The sequence below is a fragment of the Macaca mulatta genome, chromosome 13 (assembly GCF_049350105.2).
Source record: "Macaca mulatta isolate MMU2019108-1 chromosome 13, T2T-MMU8v2.0, whole genome shotgun sequence".
NCBI lineage: Eukaryota > Metazoa > Chordata > Mammalia > Primates > Cercopithecidae > Macaca > Macaca mulatta.
The window spans coordinates 115,866,303-115,886,667 of record NC_133418.1 but is presented as its reverse complement, the minus strand read 5'-3'; the positions used below and the strand labels follow the sequence as shown (position 1 = coordinate 115,886,667).

At 39.8% G+C, this 20,365-nt stretch overlaps 1 protein-coding gene across 6 annotated transcripts in view; it reads right to left on the bottom strand.

The window, feature by feature from the left end:
* The window catches only part of MBOAT2 (membrane bound O-acyltransferase domain containing 2), a 142,916-nt gene that overhangs the window by 78,098 nt on the left and 44,453 nt on the right, over positions 1-20,365 (bottom strand). For 4 of the 6 annotated variants that reach the window (XR_013403073.1, XM_077960169.1, XM_015111660.3 and 1 more), the window contains one exon: positions 10,932-11,009. The exons of the other annotated variants lie outside the window; for them this stretch is intronic. Coding sequence is in view for 3 of the 4 variants with exons in the window: in XM_015111660.3 (XP_014967146.1) it covers positions 10,932-11,009 (78 nt within the window). In the remaining variant the exon portion in view is untranslated. The remainder of the gene's footprint in view (positions 1-10,931; positions 11,010-20,365) is intronic. 6 annotated transcript variants of the gene reach the window in all.

The following is a 20,365-nucleotide window of genomic DNA, read 5'->3' as shown; positions in this document are numbered from 1 at the left end:
GTCAGAAGTTCAAGATCAGCCTGGACAATATGGTGAAATCCCGTCTCTATTAAAAATACAAAAATTAGCTAGGCGTAGAGGCGCATGCCTGTAATCCCAGCTACTCGGGCAGCTGAGGCAGGAGAACTGCTTGAACCAGGACCCGGGAGACAGAGGTTGCACTGAGCCAAGATTGCGCCACTGCACTCAGCCTGAGCTAGAGAGGGAGACTCCGTCAGGAAGGAAAGAAGGAAAGAAGGAAGGAAGGAAGGAAGGAAGGAAAGAAGGAAGGAAGGAAGGGAGGGAGGGAGGGAGGGAGGGAGGAAGAGAGGAGGAGGGAGGGAGGGACGGAGGAAATTACTTGCCAAGTTATAAAGAAAATTTTCAGCTTAACTTCTCAAGGTTAACAGGTTTCCACTCTTGAATATCACAGAACACGGCCACATTGTGCTGCCTTCTCCAGGGAAAATACCTTTCAAATTCCAATTAGGTACGCCTGAAACACATTTTTCTTCCCCTTCCTCCACAGCCTAAGTGGAGAGGCTCCCTATGTTCGGCCCTTCCCTCATTTCCACCCCTCTGCTTCTTTCCTGGGAACAGAGAGAGTACAGTCTGGCAAGAGCTGCTGCAGGTACAAGAATCAGAGATGAGACTTGCTCCAGGGGCACAGAGAAGGAGACAGGGAGTCTACAGTGGCTTTCATGAGCCCCTCATGGGGCAGGCCCTGAGGAGGATCCCGGTGTTCCAAATGAGGCAGGGCTATGGCTAGGAAGCAGGAGCTTGAGGGAGCTCCTTGGACAAGGTGTGCTGTGATGCAGAAGTCATGTCATCAGTCATCTATTCACCAGTGAACACTCACTGAGAGCATACAGTCTCTTAGGTACTGACTATATTCAGAAAACAAAACAGGCACAGCATAATGGCCATCACAGAATTTGCAGTCAATGAGGGCAAAACACATTCCTCAAGTTAACTCTCTCAAACATTTATCATCAAGAACTGAGATAGATTCTCTGAAGGAAAGGAACACAATTCCACGAGAGGGTGTGTAACGAATCATTTGTCCTAGATTGAGACATCTCAGCAAGACTCGCTAGGGATGTAATACAGTGAAATCTGAGAGTCAGGAGGAGAGGGAGGATGAAGAACACTACAAACAGAAGGAACACAGGGAACCATACCTGCTAGAAAAGAGACATTTCCCAGGAAGGAAGGAAGCGCAGTCATAGAGAACAAGGCAAAGGAGTCAGTAGAGGGTGGATAAAACCAGGCTGTACCCTAAACGCACTCTTTTAATAAGTATTGACTGAGACCGTACCATGTGCCAGGCACTCTGCGAGGCCCTGGGGATGAAGCGGTGTGTGAGACAGGCAGGGCGTGCTCCTGCCCCTCCGTCACTCACACTCGCCAGGGAGACACAGACCAAGATGTACACAAGCAAGATCACATCAAACGGTGCTATGTGCATGTGACTGCCACCATGGTGCTGAATTTCTATGAGAGGGAAGTCCAAGTACACAGATTGTACCTACCCCAGGGCCTGGTTTAAATGGTGCTGGTTGTGGCACACATCAAGACGCATGTAGGGATTGTTTCCATAGCCAGATCATACAGTTTTTTATAGGCAAGGCACACGTGTGTCTATTTTTAAATTGTATATACTAAATAAATGCTAGATAAAAGAGAAATTTAGCCCTCTCTGTGTACATGAAACACATTTGATGCATTTGTTTCTCATTTGAGAGGACAAGGGGACTATTACACAAACCATATACTTTGGCCAAAGGGAAATGGCTGGGAAAGCATGCCTTGAGATGTAACGGTGTCACCCCTCCCCCACCAAGCTCATATGCTTGGGCATACGCTCTCTCTGCCATATACACACACACACACTCACACCTCACCACCCCCTATAGTCAGGTTACTTATTAAGCTGCCAGTGCTTCCATGCTGTTTTATGCCGCCGTGTTTCATGCCACCGTGTTTCATGCCGCCACATTTCATGCCGCCATGTTTCACGCTGCCATGTTTCATGCCATGTTTCATGCCACCGTGTTTCATGCCACCATGTTTCATGTTGCCACATTTCATGCCTCCACGCCTCTGCTTGTGCTGTCTACCCTGCAGTAAAGTCTGCCCTTGCTACCTCTTCAGCTACTTAAGAGTCCTCATATCTAATTCACATACCATTCCCCCCAGGAAGCTCTGCCCTGAGTTGCTTGCTCCTAGCTAGGTTAGCTATTTTTGTAAACTCTCTCCAACCAGAGCTCTTAGCACACAATATTAAAATGTGCTCACATGCCTCCTGCCATACTGAACTCCGCGGAGGAGAAGCGGAGGACAGTGTCCTAGGAGAGGACAGTCCTCTCCTAGGACACAGGAGGGGGGTGTGAAGTTGGTCTTATAGATAAGACAAACGAATGAATGAACCAATAAAACAGCCTGATTTCATGATTCATCGCCCTTACTGGAATTTTGTCTACCACAAAACAGTGAAGGAATCTTTCTACTAAATGGAGACTGGTATTCGTGTATCTCAGGAATTTAATCTCAATTCTGTCCCTTTGCACTCTGGCAGAGTCACTTGTCCCCCATATCCATGTCCTGTGCCTGGGGAACACACTCCACAGCTGAACCTGATGGAGGCCCAAAGCCCCAACAAGGTGGCACTAGAGTAAATCCTGCTGCTCACTCCTCCTGGCCTAGAATCAGAGGACCTGGGACCACTGGGGCCAAAGAAAACGGCAGGACAGAGTCCAATGGCATCAACTGCAGCGGGAGCATGGGGGAAAGATGTCTTGTGACAGGGATGAAGGGAGGTTCTAGGACAAGGAGATCAGGGTTGGGGCACAGCTTCAGGACTTATGCTGAAGCAAGCAAGCTTATGCTAGGCTAGAGGGTCAGAGACACAGTCAGGCCAAAGACGCTCTCAGACCCTCCACACCACACCGGTCCTAGGAAACAGGCTTCCGCGGCTGCTGTCCAGAGCACACAATCCCTGGGAAGCAGGGAGGTCATCTGAGGCCAGAAAAGACACACGGCCAATCCTTTCCCTGGAGCAATCTTCAAACACATACACACACAGAATAAACTTTGGAAATGGTTCTAAAACATCACATGATGTCAAAATTACTAGAAAGAAACTCACTTGAACTTTCTCATCCCATATCTCAAGAAAGATTCTCCTCTGTCTGCTGATATCTGTAATTCCTTTAACAGCAATAGTTTTTCGTTTCATAAAAAGAGATAAAGGGCAAATTACCTGTGACAGATCGTGCAAATAAATTTCGGTCAAATGAAAATAGATTATTTAAAACAGCATGCTCAGAACAGAACAGATACTGGTTCATACCCACTGTTTTCCAGCCACACTTCCTCAGTTACCCAATAACTCAGTCTCTGCTTTCTCACTTATACAATGAGGTGCCACCACCTCTCAAGCAGTAAAACTGCCAATAGGGCACACAATCAGCCCCCTCTTCCCTTCTATGTCTTAATGGGGGATAGAAAACAAGGTAGTGGGAATATAAAGAGAAGGAACGGATGTACTAAGGCATAAAAGGCAGAGAACAGGGAGAAAGTCAATGCTGCAACGATAGAACTTTTCCATTTTCTTTTTTTTTCTCTTCTTTTCTTTTTTTCTTTTTTTTTTTTTTTTGAGAAGGAGTCTCGCTCTGTTGCTCAGGCTGGAGTGCAGTGGTGCAATATTGCCTCACTGCCATCTCCGCCTCCCCAGTTCAAGCGATTCTCCTGCCTCAGCCTCCTGAGTAGCTGGGATTACAGGCACCTGCCACCACACCCAGCTAATTTTTGTATTTTTAGTAGAGGCGGGGTTTTGCCATGTTGGGCAGGCTGTTCTCAAACTCCTGACCTCGTGATCTACCTGCCTCGGCCTCCCAAAGTGCTGGGATTACAGGTGTAAGCCACTGCACCCAGCTGACTCTTCCATTTTCTTAGTTCTTTATGGATTTAAGGGGAAGGCACTCGTGAACAGCTTATATCATTGCTCAGCAGCTCCTGCCATGGCTTGTCAGGAACGCCCACGAGAAGGGAATGTAGAAGGCACCTGACACAATCTCCCACAGCATCCAAACCAAAATGTCCCCTCAGCATCAATTTACAGATCTCCAATGACAAATGCAATATTCCACAAACCATACTGTTAAACATTCTCACTGTACCTGAGGCCATCCTTCCTTGGGCCATGTGTGCCTTTTCACATTTCATCTGGCTACTAGTATTCCATCTGAGCACGCCAAAGAATGAGCACATCTACTCCCTTCCAGCATCTGAAGACAGTTACCATGCCTCCCCTTCAACTCTAGACCTCCTTCCTTCAAGGGCACCTTCGAGGGTCAGTGCTCCTTCTGATGTTTCATTCTTTTCAGCTCAGAAAAATACAGATATATATAAACACCCATACATTTGCTTCAATGAGAAAATATACAAAATCCTTAAACCAACATTCAAGCTGTGCCTTTTTAATATTGACCTTCCTTGTTACATTTTCCTTTATAGCGTTTATCTTTTTTAAACAGCTTTGAGGTAGACTTACATGACATAAAACTTACCTAATTTAAGTGTACAAGTCAATGTGTTTCAGTGAATTCACACTACAGTGCAGGTTTAGAATCCTTCCATCACTGGAAAGTTCCTTCATTCCCATCTGCAGTGAATCCTCACTCCCATCCCCTGCCCCTGGGCAGCCATTGATGCTTTCTGTCATTCTGGCTTCGCCTTGCATAGAAATTTCATACAAATGGCATCCTATAAGCTAGCCTCTTGTGGCTGGCTTCCTCACTCAGCATGTGGACTCGGGGTTTACTCATGCTGTGGCACGTGCACATTCCTTGTCACTGCTCAGTAGTATTTCACTGCGTGGATGTACCATGGTTCACTCACTGCTGATCAACACTTGGGTTATATCCAGTTTGGGCTATGATGAATAACACGGCCATAAGCTTTCACAGACAGGTGGCCATGAGGGTATGTTTCCATTTCTTTTGGAGTAGAATTACTAGGTTTTATGGGAAGTGTATGTTTAACATTTTAAGGAACCACAAACTCTTTCCCTCAGCGGCTGCCCCATTTTATATTCCCAGCAGCGATGTGTGAAGTTTCCACCCTCCCCACAGCATCACCCACACTTCGTGCTGCTGCTCTTTGTGCGTGTGAACTGGTACCTCACTGCTGTTTGCATTTGCATTTTGCTAATCACTAATGATGCTGAGTATCTTTCATATGCTCACTTTGCATTTATGTATCTTTTTTGATGAAATGCCTATTCAAATCTTTTGCCCCTTTCTTAACTGGGTAGCTTGTTTTCTTAATATGGAGTTGTAAGAGTTCTTTAAATATTCTGGATAAAATCCTTTATCAGATACATATTTTGCAAGTATTTTATTTTAGTCTGTGGCTTTTCATTAAGTCCAAACTACACTTTTGTTTTTATTTTGTGCTTTTAATGTCATACCTTTGCCTAATCCAATGTCAAATATATTTACTTCTATTTTTTCCTAGAGGTTGTATAGTTTTTTCTCACATGTAGGTCTCTGGTCTATTTTGAGTTAATTTGTGTGTACACTCTGAGGCAGGGCTCAAGATTTATTATTTACTTGTTTCCATGCATATAACTTTTATTTTCTAGAGATAGGGTCTCACTATGTTGCCCAGGCTGCTCTTGAACTCCTGGGCTCAAGCAGTCCTCCCACCTCAGTCGGCCAAAGTGCTGGGATTGCAGGCGAGAGCCACCATGCCTGGCCTGAGTGTGTATATCTAATTTATGGCATCATTTGTAGAAAAGATAATCCCTTCCCTAGTGCCTTGCCCTCACACATTTGTCAACAATCATTTGACCATATTTTGTTCAACTGATTTACATGTCTATCTCTACAGTGTCTTGATTACTGTAGCTTTGTGGTAAGTTTTGTAATGAGATAGTCTAGGCCTTTGACTTTTTTCTTTTTGGGGGGCTATCTTAAATTCTTTTTATTTCCATTTAAATTTTAGGATCAGCTTGCCAATTTCTACAAAACAGCTCGCTGGAATTCTGACAGGGATTGCACTGAACCTGTTGCTCAAATGTGGAAGTGAAAGCACTGCCATCTTAACAAGAACTGACTCTCCCTATCCATAACATGGTGTCTCTCCCATTTATTTAGGTCTTCTTTCATTTCTCTCAGCAATGCTTCTTCCTTCCAGTGTAGTGATCTTGCACTTCTTTTGCTAATTCCTAAGCATATTGTTCTTTTTCGTGCTACTGTGAGTGAATTTTTACAATTTTACTTGGACTATTCATTTCTGACATACAGAAATAACACTGATTTTTGTATACTGATCTTACATCCTGTGATTTAACTATCTCTTTTACATTGTTTTGAATAATAGTTCTCACTTCAACTGTTAAATATCAGGCCTTACATTATTTTACTTCCCTTTTACACAACAGCTATACCAAGGGAAAGGCAAACAGTTCAATCAGCATTTAAAAAATCAACTGCTTCAGAACAATAATCCATGATAAGTCATTTTTTTTATTTTTATTTTTTTGAGACGGAGTCTCGCTCTGTCACCCAGACTGGAATGCAGTGGCGCCATCTTGGCTTACTGCAAGCTCTGCCTCCTGGGTTCATGCCATTCTCCTGCCTCAGCCTCCCGAGTAGCTGGGACTACAGGCGCCCGCCACCACACCTGGCTAATTTTTTTATATTTTTTAGTAGAGACGGAGTTTCACCGTGTTAGTCAGGATGGTCTCGATCTCCTGACTTTGTGATCCACCTGCCTCAGCCTCCCAAAGTGCTGGGATTACAGACGTGAACCACCACCCCCGACTGTAAGTCATTAATTTTTAAAAGTTCACATATTTCATTATTTGTGCTCTAGCAAGTTTAAAATTACCACTTAGCAAACTTAAACTTCTAGTTTTGAAGCTAGTAGCAAAGGTTTCTCTCTGCCTCCTGCTCTTTTTAAAAATCCCTGTTAGAATACAAGTTAGCTTAGAATACAAGTTAGCCAAATCCAGTCCACCACCTGTTTTTGTAAATAAAGTTTTCCTGAAGCACAGCCACACTTCTCGCTTACATGTTGTCTATGGATACCTTTGCACGACGCCAGCAGAGTGGAATAGCGACAGAGGCTGTATGTCCTGCAAGCTGAAAGTTCACTATCTGGATCTTTATAAAGATAATCTGTCAAATCTGCTCTCAGAAGTGCTGGGTGAATATGGTGAAACTTAAATTCCTGCTATGTCAAATAAGGGGAATTAATATCATAATATATAGTGCTATAGAGTGTCCCAAAATTCGTATGTTGAAACCTAATCCCCAATATGAGGATATTTGGAGGTGAGTCCTTTTGGAGTTGATTAGGTCATGAGGATAGAACCCTCATGTGTGGGATTAGTGCCTTCTAGAAGACATCTAGATCTCTCCTGCCCCTTCCACCATGTGAGGTTAGAGAGAAGATCGTTGACTACGAACCAGGAAGCAGGTCCTTGCCAGATGCCAAATCTATCAGCACCTTGATCTTGGACAGCCCAGACTCCAGAACTGGGAAAAATAAACTTCTGTTATCAGACATGCAGCTTAAGGTGTATCATTACCGCACTTCAAAGTAAGACATATAGGATACTCCATCCCCAACACTCTTTTCTTTGTCTCTATTACCTCAACTGTTCAATGTTTTCCTCAAAAATTTCAAAGCTTATATGCAGACTAGGAAAAAGCACTGAATTTTAGAATAGATTACATTTTATTTTACTTTATTTTTTGAGACAAGGTCTCACTCTGTCACCCAGGCTGGAATGCAGTGGCACAATCTCGGCTCACTGCAACCTCCACCTGCGGGTTCAAGTGATTCTCCTGCCTCAACCTCCCGAGTAGTTGGGATTACAGGCATGCCACCACATCTGGCTAATTTTTTGTATTTTTAGTAGAGATGGGGTTTCCCCATGTTGGCCAGGCTCGTCTCAAACTCCTGGCTTCAAGTGATCCACCTGCCTCGGCCTCCCTAAGAGCTGGATTACAGGTGTGAGCCTGTAGATTACATTTTAAAGGTGCCCGGCCTAGATTACATTTTAAAGGTGAAATATCTAGATATGAATCAGAATAATGAAACATACTATAGAGGCATTAAAGGGAATTACAAAAATAAAGTATGTATGTGCATGTGTATATATACATATATAATATATATTATATATATTTGTATTTATACATGGGTCAATCAAAGCAAGTACAATAACTACATTATGAATATCTCATAAAGAGTATAAAGCAAAAAAAAATCATAAAGCAGAGAGAGGTAAGAATTTAAAAACTGTTCAGTACTCAGATAAGTTCAAATCTTTCATTTTAAAGACTGAAACTCTAGCTAGTCAAAGAAATATATTAAAATATAATATAAGAAATATATACCATGTAAAACTAGAAATAAACAGATTGTATTGCACATAAACAATCACTTTGGACAACACATAAAAATGCTCTAAGTCCCATTTAGTGTATTTGGTCTGACCCATTAAACATTTCTAATTACTATAAAGGCCTAAGCAAAAAAAAAAAAAAAAAAAGACCGTATTCAGATAATAAGAAAAAAAGTAAAAAAGTAAATTCATAGAAAAATATATATGGATATAAGCTGAATAGAAGGGAGCTAAAAAAGAAATCAAAATACGTACTTTTCAAATTAATTATCCACCTACTATTTACTGCCAACCCTAGCAATTTACTCACATGGCAAATCTTACTTACCTGCCCTAATCTTCTACACTAATAGTGTCAAATTACAACACCAAGATTCTAACCTAAATATCAGCATCATATAAGCAAGTAGCATTATCTCCCTGAATACTTACTGTAAAAGAGTAACGTTACTAATTTTATACAACTGTATGTCTCTAAAGCAGCACTATCCAATATCATTTTCTGCAATGACAGAAATGTTCTCTATCCGCACTGTCCAATGTAGCCCCTAGCCATATGTGGCTAGTGAGCACTTGAAATGTGGCTGGTGTAACTAAGGAACTGAATTTTAAATTTTAATTAATTTAAACTTACACAGTCACATGTGCACTAGTAGCTGTCACACTGAACAATGCAGGTCTAAAGTATCACAAAGTTTACTTCACAGACTGCAACTAAGAAACAGTGACAGACTGGATTAAGAAAATGTGGCACATATACACCATGGAATACTATGCAGCCATAAAAAAGGATGAGTTTGTGTCCTTTGTAGGGACACGGATGCAGCTGGAAACCATCATTCTCAGCAAACTATCGCAAGAACAGAAAACCAAACACCGCATGTTCTCACTCATAGGTGGGAACTGAACAATGAGATCACTTGGACTCGGGAAGGGGAACATCATACACCAGGGCCTATCATGGGGACGGGGGAGGGGGCAGGGATTGCATTGGGAGTTATACCTGATATAAATGACGAGTTGATGGGTGCTGACGAGTTGATGGGTGCAGCACGCCAACATGGCACAAGTATACATATGTAACAAACCTGCACGTTATGCACATGTACCCTAGAACTTAAAGTATAATAATAAAAAAAAGAAAAAAAAAAAAGAAAAAGAAACAATTTCCCATTGCTAAACATGAATTGACTAACCTTCCAACTGAAAAGCATATTACTTTTGCTTTAGCCAAAATGTATGTAAGTCCCTTCTTTTCTGTAATCTAATGTAATCTAAACCTGATTAATATCTTCTGCATCAGATATTAATTGTAGCATCACTTTGAACCCGTCAGAGGTACAAGTTTTTTTAAAAATAGGGTCATAAGCCTATAAAAATTGCTTCATCTGAAACACTATCTAAATACCCTTTCTCCTCTTATAAAAATTAAAATCAAAACATCAGGTACTTGTAAGGGCTGGTTTACAGAGGAAAAAGAAAAGTCAGTGCAGGCGATGTCAATGGAAATGGAGAAGACAGTGCACATCACAACAGAGGTAGTGACTGACAGTGCCAAACACGGAAAATGCAAAATAAAATGAGACTTAGAAAAAAGCTAATAAAAGCCATAGGTTTGATTCCTTATACAAAGTTTTTGCAGACATATGTGATTCAGAATTCAGAAATATGGTACATATGTCACACATCATAGCTCAGATATTGCAGAACACCCAGCAGGATCTGCTGATAGACTCTGTCCCTGGGTTTTCAGTCAAGTACATTTTATCCATCTCTATTCCCAAATTTCCACCTCTAGCCCAGCTACTCAGCTCCTACTATATGTCTCCTTAGTTACCTATCTCCTATTACACGTCTTACAGATATCTTAAAGTCAGCATCCACTTACACAGCAAAAATCCATTGAGTGTTTACTATATACCAACCACTGTTTAGGGGCTGAAATGCTTGAAATGCTCTATGCCACCCTCAACATGCTCCCCACTTTCAGGGCTCCCCACCTCAGAAGACAGTGCTGCCATCTACCCTACTGTTTAAGCCAGAAACACAGAAGTCATCCTTGACACCTTATCTCCTACCGGTCCTTCTAAATCTCTCTCCAGTCTACTCACTTCACTGCATCTCTCCACAGCTATCACCTACCGACTAAGCCAGTGGTTCTTAACAGTAGGCAATTTCACTCCTCCAAGAGACATGTGAAAATATCTGGAAACATTTATGGTTGTCACAGCTCAAGGGGTGCTACTGGCATCTAGGGGGTGAAAGCCAGGAATGCTACCTAACATCCTACAAAGAAAGCACGGGTTAGTCCTGAACGCCAATGAATCATCCATCCCAAAATGTCAACGGTGCTTTAAGTAAAAAGAAGAATGATGCATACCAATGATTTTATTTTTGTATTTATGACAATTCTTCTTTAAAAAGTTATCACAATTCAGAATTACTTTTAATGTAATGAATAAAATTCTATTCTGATGCAATTCTATTCAAGTGAAATATCTATTTGCATGTGAATAAAGTGAATACTTACTTGTGCATGTTCTCCACTCCTATGATGATCATGATACAGTAGGAAATTCCACTTTGTACAAGAAAGTGTAAGGCATACCTATAAAAAGTAAGAGCACTATTAGAAGAGGGATGCCAAGTCACAAACATCAAGCTGAAGTGAATTAAGCTAAAAAATACTTACGCACAACACAGAATATTCCCAGAAAAAAATAAGGAATGAAATCTCAGAAGACTAAAATCCTGTGGATACCCTAAAGAGGGAGTCACATACCACAGGCTCCAGAAGAGCTGGGGGGAAAAAAACAAGGCCTAAAGCCATGCCCAGTGCCCAGCACTCCATGTCTCCTGGCTGCATGGAAGCTATGTGGGATTACGTGGCTCAGGATTATAGCTTTCTTTATAACTCAAGGCACAATTATTTTAAAAAGTAATTAATATGAATTTCAGGATCATCCTGACAGAACATCAATTGTTTTCCCAAGCTAGTTTCTCCAATACCAACTTTGTACTCCGCCTCTACCTTTTTAACAGTATGACTGACAAAACAACAAAAAAGTACTAAATATTAGAATTTACAAAAGAAAAGGGTATACTCAAATCCACTTCTTCTGAATACATGATGGCTCAAGTCAAATAAACTTCCTTATATAAATTGAATTCACTAATTTTAATTTGCTGTAACATATCTACAAACATTCTGGCTAACATGACACAGTCTTTTCTTTTCTTTTTTGAGACAGTCTCACACTGTCGCCTGGGCTGGAGTGCAATGGCGTGATCTCGGCTCACTGCAACCTCGGCCTCCCGGGTTCAAGCAATTCTCCTATCTCAGCCTCCCAAGTAGCTGGGATTACAGGCGCCCACCACCACACCCAGCTAATTTTTTGTATTTTCAGTAGAGACAGGGATTCACTATGTTGGCCAGGCAGGTCTCAAACTCCTGACCTCGTGATCCGCCCAGCTCGGCCTACCAAAGTACTGGGATTACAGGCATGAACCACCGCACCCAGCCCATGACACAGTATTTTCTAATATTCCAGTATTCTTGAAATCCACCATTAAATGAGGATTTCAAGAATATTGGAATATTATATAAATATACTCATTTCACAAAATTCAGGCAAAATATGATCAGCATGTCTGTGACTAAAATCCATCAAAACCATCCCTAATTTATGCATGTCCATGCATGCGCACACACTCTTTCTAATTTCTTTCCCCTTTGGTGGCACGAACAATTTAAAATAAAATTTTCAAATCATCAGGCACAATTTAAAGTATTTTCTGTTTTCTCTTGAATCTCTAAATCTACTTTAATTTTAAACTACTACTGAGGGTGTTAACCTATAATCAAAATAACTTTTAAACTTAATCCATATGGAATAACAGGCACCTCCAATGTGGAAAAGTTACGCAAAATTTTGAACACATTTTTCCATAGAAATATTATAAATCAGTAATAGTCTCCAAGGCAGGCCCGTAGGAGAAACTTATTTGACCTGTTGTACAGAAGAGGTCAGTCTACGTGTTTGACTGACACGCACACACACACACACGCAATGAAAAAATGGTGGCCTTTTTTAAAAAAACTATTATAATCAGAGGAAGCAGAAAAACCTAAATGAGTATAAAAGGAAATAGAAGAAAGTTTTTTTAAAAAACAATTAAAACACACACTTTTCAAATTAATGATCTACTTCTTATTTGTTGCCAACACTAGCAGTTCACTGGCTGACTTCTGACTTCGTGGGAAAAGGTGACAAGGGCTGCTAGAACACCTTCAAGGGCTTCTTAAATTGAGAGTAGAACTCAATAGAGGTACTTATCTTAAACACGGAAAACACATTTTTAAGGACTCTTGGGGGAAAAAAGTGCTCCTTTGCTATGTTAAATTTCTTGAAACATGAGGGATATATCACAACTTGAGAAGCTACGAGTCTTCTCAAACGGTGATATGGTGTCTCATATCACCTTAAGGTGGCCCCTCCTCTCCGGACATAGCCATTCAGGTGATATGTTTGGCCCTCTTTGGAGTGCAGTTTAACATTTGGGCAGCCTCCTGCTGTGTAAGCCTTCGTTGTTGCAACAATCCAAGTTTAGCAGTAGAAGATGAATCTGCATTTACCTCTATCTCACTGACCTCCGCAACAAGCATTCAGTTGCTTTTCTACTCAGTGAATGCACTGTTGATATTCTTCATAATTTTCTGTACTGAGCTACTCTGCTTGTTCTCATTTGTAAAGTGACCATAATAAACACAGTAGCCACTTGAGATTTTTCAGGATTAAGGGATAATACATGAAAAGCATTGGCAGGGTTATCTAGCACGTAGTAAGCACTCAACTATTAAGTATTATTAGTAAACTAAAAATTAAAGACAGATATGTTAAAAGTCTATTACAATCCAACCCTCATAATTTCAGAACTGAGGAAACTAAGATCATATATCTAGTCAGTATATTCCAACTCACATCAAAACTCAAGTTGTTTCAGGGCAATTTATCCACTGGCTGATTCTCCAGGGAATGCAGTCAGGTAGAATGGAACCCCATAAGCTGTATATCATAATCTTTTAAGCTACCTAATAAGCACTTGGAAAATAAAACAATGCTTTGTCACAAAACATTAGTTTGTTTTCAGATACCACATTTTAAGTCTTCTGAATTTCAAGTCACACTAAAGGCAAGTATAAGGTTTATTTTTAGCAAAAAAAAAAAAAACAAAAAAAAAACAGTTTTAAAAAAAGGTTGAAAACACCTCAATTGTTCCACTAATCTTTACCGAATGTCCACCATCTGAAAGGCACTGTACTGAACACTAGAAATACAAGAATCAATGAGACACAGTTTATGTCCTCATAGAGCTCCCAGTCTAGACAGAAAGACAAGAATAGATTACTTCAATACTGTACGATATATGCTAAAAAAGAGATAAACACAAAAATTTCCAACCTGCATCACTCTGGATGATGGTAATAACAGATGAATGACTCTGAGTAACTTTCCATGTTCATAATAACTAGCTATCACACCATGTTCTTTCCGTAGTTTTACAGATTTACTTCTCACAGTAATCATTGGTTCTATTTCACAGATGAGGAAAGTGAAGCTCAGAGTGGCTAATAACATGTCCAAAGTCATACAGCCACCAGACCAAGGCAGCCACACTGGAATACAGGTTTGCCTGACTTCAGAGTTTAAGCTCTATCCCATTACCATATGGTGTTATTATGAAAGACATTTAAATAAATAATTGAAGTCTAAATTAATTCTCACTTAAAAGGAACTTGCAGATGATCTTTCTCTTTTTTTTTTTTTTTTTTAAAAAAAAACTAAGACCAAAGAGAAGGAGGTAAATGATAAGTTACAGGCATGACTTGTTTTACTATACTTTGCCTTACTGTGCTTTGCAGATACTGAGATTTTTTCCAACTTGAAGGTTTGTGGCAACCCTGCATCGTGTCAGCCTCTTGGCACCATTTTTCCAATAGCACGTGCTGGGACTTCATGTCTCTTTGTCGCAGTTTGGTAATTCTCAACAATAGTTCAAACTTTTTCAATATTATTTTACCTGCTACAGTGATCTGTGATCAGCAATCTTTGATGTTACTACTGTAATCGTTTGGGGCACCACACACTGTGCCCACATAAGAACTTAATTGATAAATGTTAGGTGTGTTCTGACTGCTCCACTGACCAGCAGTCTCTGTCTTCCTCTGTCTTTCTCCCTCTCCTGAGGCTTCCCCATTCCGGAGAGACAACAATTATTTAAATTAGGCCAATTAATTAACCTACAATGGCCTCTAAGTGTTCAAGTGAAAGGAAAAGTTGTATGTCTCTCACCGTTAAATCAAAAGCCAAAAATGATTAAGCTTAGTGATGATGGTATGTCAAAAGCCAAGACAGGCTGAAAGCTAAGCTTCTTACACCAGTTGTAAATACAAAGAAAAAGTTATGGGAGGAAACTGAGAGTGCTACTCCACTGAACACACACAAATGATAAGAAAGCACAACAGCATTGCTGCTAACATAGAGAAAGTTTAATTGTCTGGACAGAAGCTTAAACCAGCCAAACATTCCTTAAGTCAAAGCCCAGTCCAGATCAAGACCCTAACTCTCTTCAATTCTAGTAAGGTGGAGAGAGGTGAAGCTGTAAAAGAAAATTTTGAAAGTAGCAGATACTGGCTCATGATGTTTAAGGAAAGAAGCCATCTCCATACCTGCTAACACAATACCCATTATGCAGCCTGCAGCTCAGGGAGTAATTCTGACTTTCAAGTCTCGTTATTTAAGAAATGCACTTCGTAGGGCTATAGCTGCCATAGATAGTGATTCCTCTGATGGATCTAGGCAAACTAAATTGAAAACTTTCTGGAAAGGATTCACCATTCTAGATGCCACTAAATACATTTGTGATTCATGGGAGGAGGTCAAAACATAAACATTAGCAACAGTTTGGAAGAGGTTGATTCCAACTCTCATGGATGTCATTGAGGGGTTCGAGACTTCAGTGGAGTAAGTAACCGCAGATGTGGTGGAAAATAGCAGGAAAACTAGAAGTTAAGCCTAAAGATGTGACTGATTACTGCAATCTCATGACAAAACTTCATGAGCAAAGAAAGTGATTTCTTCAGATGGAGTCTACTCCTGGTAAAGATACTGTGAACATTGTTGGAATAACAACAAAAACATTTTCTTTCCAACTTCTATTTTAGATTCAGGGGATACATGTGCAGTACCTGGGTATATTCCATAATGATGAGGTTTTAGGGTATGAATGATCCCATCACCCAGGTACTAAGCATAGTACCCAACAGTCAGTTTTTTAACTATTGCTCCCCTCCTTATCTCCCATCTCTAGTAGTCCCTAGTGACTATTGTTGCCATCTCTATGTCCATGAGTACCCAATGTTTAGCTCCCACTTATAAGTGAGACCATGCAATATTTGGTTTTGTGTTCCTATGTTAATTTGCATAGGATAATGGCCTCCAACTCCATGTTGCCACAAAGGGCATGATTTCATTCTTTTTTATAGCTGTGTGGTATTCCATGGTATATATGTACGACATTTTCTTTGTCCAGTCCAGCATTGATGAGCATCTAGGTTGATTCCATGTCTTTGCTATTGTGAATAGTGCTGTGATTAACAGGGAAAAGCATGTGTCTTTTTGGCAGAATAATTCGTTTTCCTTGGGGTATATACCCAGTAATGGAATTGCTGGGTCAAACTGTAGTTGTTTTAAGTTCTTTAAGAAATCTGCAAACCGCTTTCCACAGTGGCCGAACTAACTTACTTTCCCAACGTTGTATGAAGCATTCCCTTTTCTCCACAGCCTTGCCAATATCCATTGTGTTTTGACTTTTTAATAATAACTATTCTGACTGGTATGAGATGGTATCTTGTCATGGTTTTGATTTGCATTTCTCTGATGATTAATAATGCGGAGTAATTTTTCATGTTTGTTGAACACTTGTATGTCTTCTTTTGAAAAGTGTCTTTTCATGCCTTTTGCCCATTTTTAATGGGATTATTTGCTTTTTGCCTGTTCAACTGTTTAAATTCCTTATAGATTCTGGATATTAAACCTTTGTCAAATCTATAGTTAGCAAATATTTTCTCCCATTCTGTAGGTGGTCTGTTTACTCTGTTGATAGTTTCTTTTGCTGTGCAGAAGCTTTTTGGTTCTAATTAGGTTCCACTTGTCAATTTTTGTTTTTCTTGCAATTGCTTTTGAGGACTTTAATCATAAATCCTTTCCCAAGGTCAATGCCCAGATAAAATGATGTTCTTTACTTTTTTTTTTCCAGGATTCCTATAGTTTGAGGTCTTACATTTAAATCTTTAATCCATCTTGAGTTAATTTTTGTACATGGTGAAAGGCAGGGGTCTAGTTTCTTTCTTCTGCATATGACTAGCCAATTATACCAGCACCATTTATTGACTAGGGAGTCCTTTCCCCACTCTTTATTTTTGTCAATTTTGTTGACGATTAGATGGCTGTAGGTGTGTGGCTTTATTTTGCAGTCCTCTATTCTGTTCCATTGGTTTATATCTGTTTTGTACCACTATCATGCTGTTTTGGTTACTGTATCCTTATAGTATAGTTTTAAGTTATGTAGTGTGATGCCTCCAACTTTGTTCATTTTGCTTAAGATTGTTTTGGCTATTTGGGCTCTTTTTTGGTTCCATATGAATTTTAGCATAGTTTTTTCCAATTCTGTGAAAAATGACGTTGGTAGTTTGATAGGAATTGCTTTGGGCAGTATGGCCATTTTAGTGGCATTGACTCTTCCAATCCATAAGCTGAGAGGTTTTTCCATTTGTTGTGTCATCTATGATTTATTTTAGTGGTGTTTTGAAGCTTTCCTTGTAAAGATCTTTCACCTCCCTAGTTAGATGTATTCCTAGGTATTTTTTTTTTGTCTGTGTGGCTATTGTAAATGAGATTACATTCTTGATTTGGCTCTCAGCTTGAACATTATTGGTATATAGAAAAGCTGCTGATTTCTGTACATCGATCTTGTAGCCTGAAATCTTGCTACAATCATTTATCAGTTCTAACAGCCTTATTTATCAGTTCTAACTCTTCCTAAGGAGGAGTCCTTAGGGTTTTCTAAGTATAGAATCATATCATCAGCAAAGACCAAGAGTTTGATTTCTTCTTTTCCTATTTGGATGCCTTCTATTTCTTTCTCTTGTCTAATTGCTGTGGCTAGCACTTCCAGAACTATGTTGAACAGGAGTGGTGAGAGGGGATATCCTTCTCTCATTCCTGTTCTCAATAAAACGATTCCAGTTTTTTTTTGAGACTGAGTCTCACTCTGTTGCCCAGGCTGGAGTGCAGTGGCATGATCTTGGCTCACTGCAACCTCTGTCTCCCGAGCTCAAGCCTCCTCAGCCTCCCAAGTAGCTGGGATTACAGACGTGTGCCACCACGCCTGGCTAATTTTTGTATTTTTAATAGAGATGGGGTTTTCCCATGTTGGCCAGGCTGTTCTCAAACTCCTGAGCTCAGGTAATACACCCGCCTTGGCCTCCCAAAGTACAGGGATAACAAGTGTGAGCCACCATGCCCGGCCACCAGCTCTTCTTTATACATCTAATAGAAATCAGCTGTGAATCTATCTGGTCAAGGGCTTTTTTTGTGGTTGGTAGGTTTTTCATTACAGGTTCAATTTTAGAACTCAATATTAGTCTGTTCAGTGTTTCAATTTCTTCCTGATTCAATCTTACAAGACTGTGTATTTCCAGGAATTTATCCATTTCCCCTAGATTTTCTAGTTTGTGTGCACAGAGATGTTTATAATAGTCTCTGAGGATCTTTTTGTATTTCTGTGGGATCAGCTGTAATGTCACCTTTGTCATTTCTGATTGTGCTTATTTGGATTTCCTCTCTTTGTTAATCTAGCTTGCAATCTATTGGCCCTGTTTATCCTTTTAAAGAACAAACTTTTGGTTTTGTTGGGTCTTTGGTTGGATTTTTGGGTCTCAATTTCATTCAGTTCAGCTCTGATTTTAGTGACTTCTTTTCTTCTGCTAGCTTTGGGGTTAGTTTGTTCTCGTTTTTCTAGCTCCTCTAGGTGTGATGTTAGATCATTATTTTGAGATCTAACTTTTTGAAGTGATGTTTATCACTGTGTACTTTCCTCTTAACACGCTTTTGCTGCATCCCAGAGCTTTTGGTATATTGTGTCTCTGTTTTCATTTATTTCAAAGAATTTTTAAGCTTCTGCCTTGATTTCATTGTTTATTCAAAAGCAATTCAGGAGCAAATTGTTTAATTTCCATGTAATTGTGTGGTTTTGAGAGATCTTCTTGGTATTGATTTCCATTTTTACTCAACTGTGGTCCAAGAGCATAGACGGTATCGTTTCAGTTTTTCTGAAGGTATTGAGACTTGCTTTATGCCTGAGCATGTGGTCGATCTTGAAGTACATTCCATGTGCAGATAAGAACATATATCCTGTGGCTGATGGGTGGAGCATTCTGTAATGTTTATTAGGTCCGCTTAGTCAAGTGATGACTATAAGTCCAGAGTTAATTTATTAGTTTTCTGCCTCATTGATCTGTCTAATGCTGTCAGTGGGAGTTAAAGTTCCCCACTATTATTGTGTGGCTAAGTCTTTTCATAGGTCTAGAAGTACCTGTCTTATCAATCTAAGTGCTCCAATGCTGCGCATGTACATACTTAGGATAGTTAAGTCTTCTTCTTGAGTTGAACCCTTGAGAGGTAGAATTTTATGTAATTTTATTCAGGTAGAATTGTACGTAATTTTATGATTTTATGCATGTAGGATTCATTATGTAATACCCCCCCTTTTTTTTTTTAACTGCTGCTGGTTTAAAGTCTGTTTTATCATATATAAGAATAGCAAGCAACCTCTGCGTTTTTTTTCCACCCCCCATTTGCATGGTAGATCTTTCTCCAACCCTTTACTTTGAGCCTATGGGTGTCATTATGTGTGAGATGGGTCTCTTGAAGACTGCACAAGAATGAGTCTTTTGTTTTTATTCCACCTGCCACTCTGTGCCTTTTAAGTGGAGCATGTAGGTCATTTATATTCAAAGTTAATATTGATATGTGAGGTTTTCATTCTATCATGACATTGTTAGCTGGTTGCTTTGTAGTTTCTATTGTGTGGCTGCTTTACAGGGTCTGTGGGCTACATATTTATGTTGTTATTGTGGTAGCAGGTATTGTTCTTTTGTTTCTGTGTTAGAACTCCCTTAAGGAGCTAAGGCTGGTCTGATAGTAACAAATTCCCTTAGTGCTTGCTTGTCTAGAAGAGAGTCTAGTTCTCCTTCACTTAAGAAGTTTAGTTTGGTGGGTTGAGAAATTCTTAGTTGGAATGTCTTTAAGAATGCTGAAAATAGCTCTCCAATCTGTCCTGGCTTGTAAGGTTAGCCCTGATGGGGTTCCCTTTGTATATGGCTTGCCCTTTTTCTCAAGCTACTTTTAAGATTTTTTTCCTTAGCACTGACCTTGGACAGTCTGGTGACTATACGCCTTGGTGTTACTCATTTTATATACTATCTTGCAGATGTTTTCTGGATTTCTTATATATGGATGGCTACTTCTAGCAAGATTAGGGAAGTTTTCTTGAATTATTTCCTCAAATACATTTTCCAGGTTGTTTACTTTTTCTCCTTCTCTCTCAGGAATGCTAATAATTTGTACATTTGGTTGCTTCACATAATCCCATATTTCTTGAAGATTTTGTTCATTTATTAAAATTCTTTTCTATTTTTGTCTGATTGGGTTAGTTCCAAAGACTGGTCTTCAAGCTCTGAAATTCTTTTCTCTGCTTGGTCCAGTCTATTGATAGAGCTTTCAACTGTATTTTGAAATTCCTTGAGTGAGTTTTTCAATTCCAAAAGCTCTGACTGATTTCTTTTACAGATGTTTATCTCTTCCTTCATTTCCTGGATTGCCTTAGAAGTTTCTTTGTGTT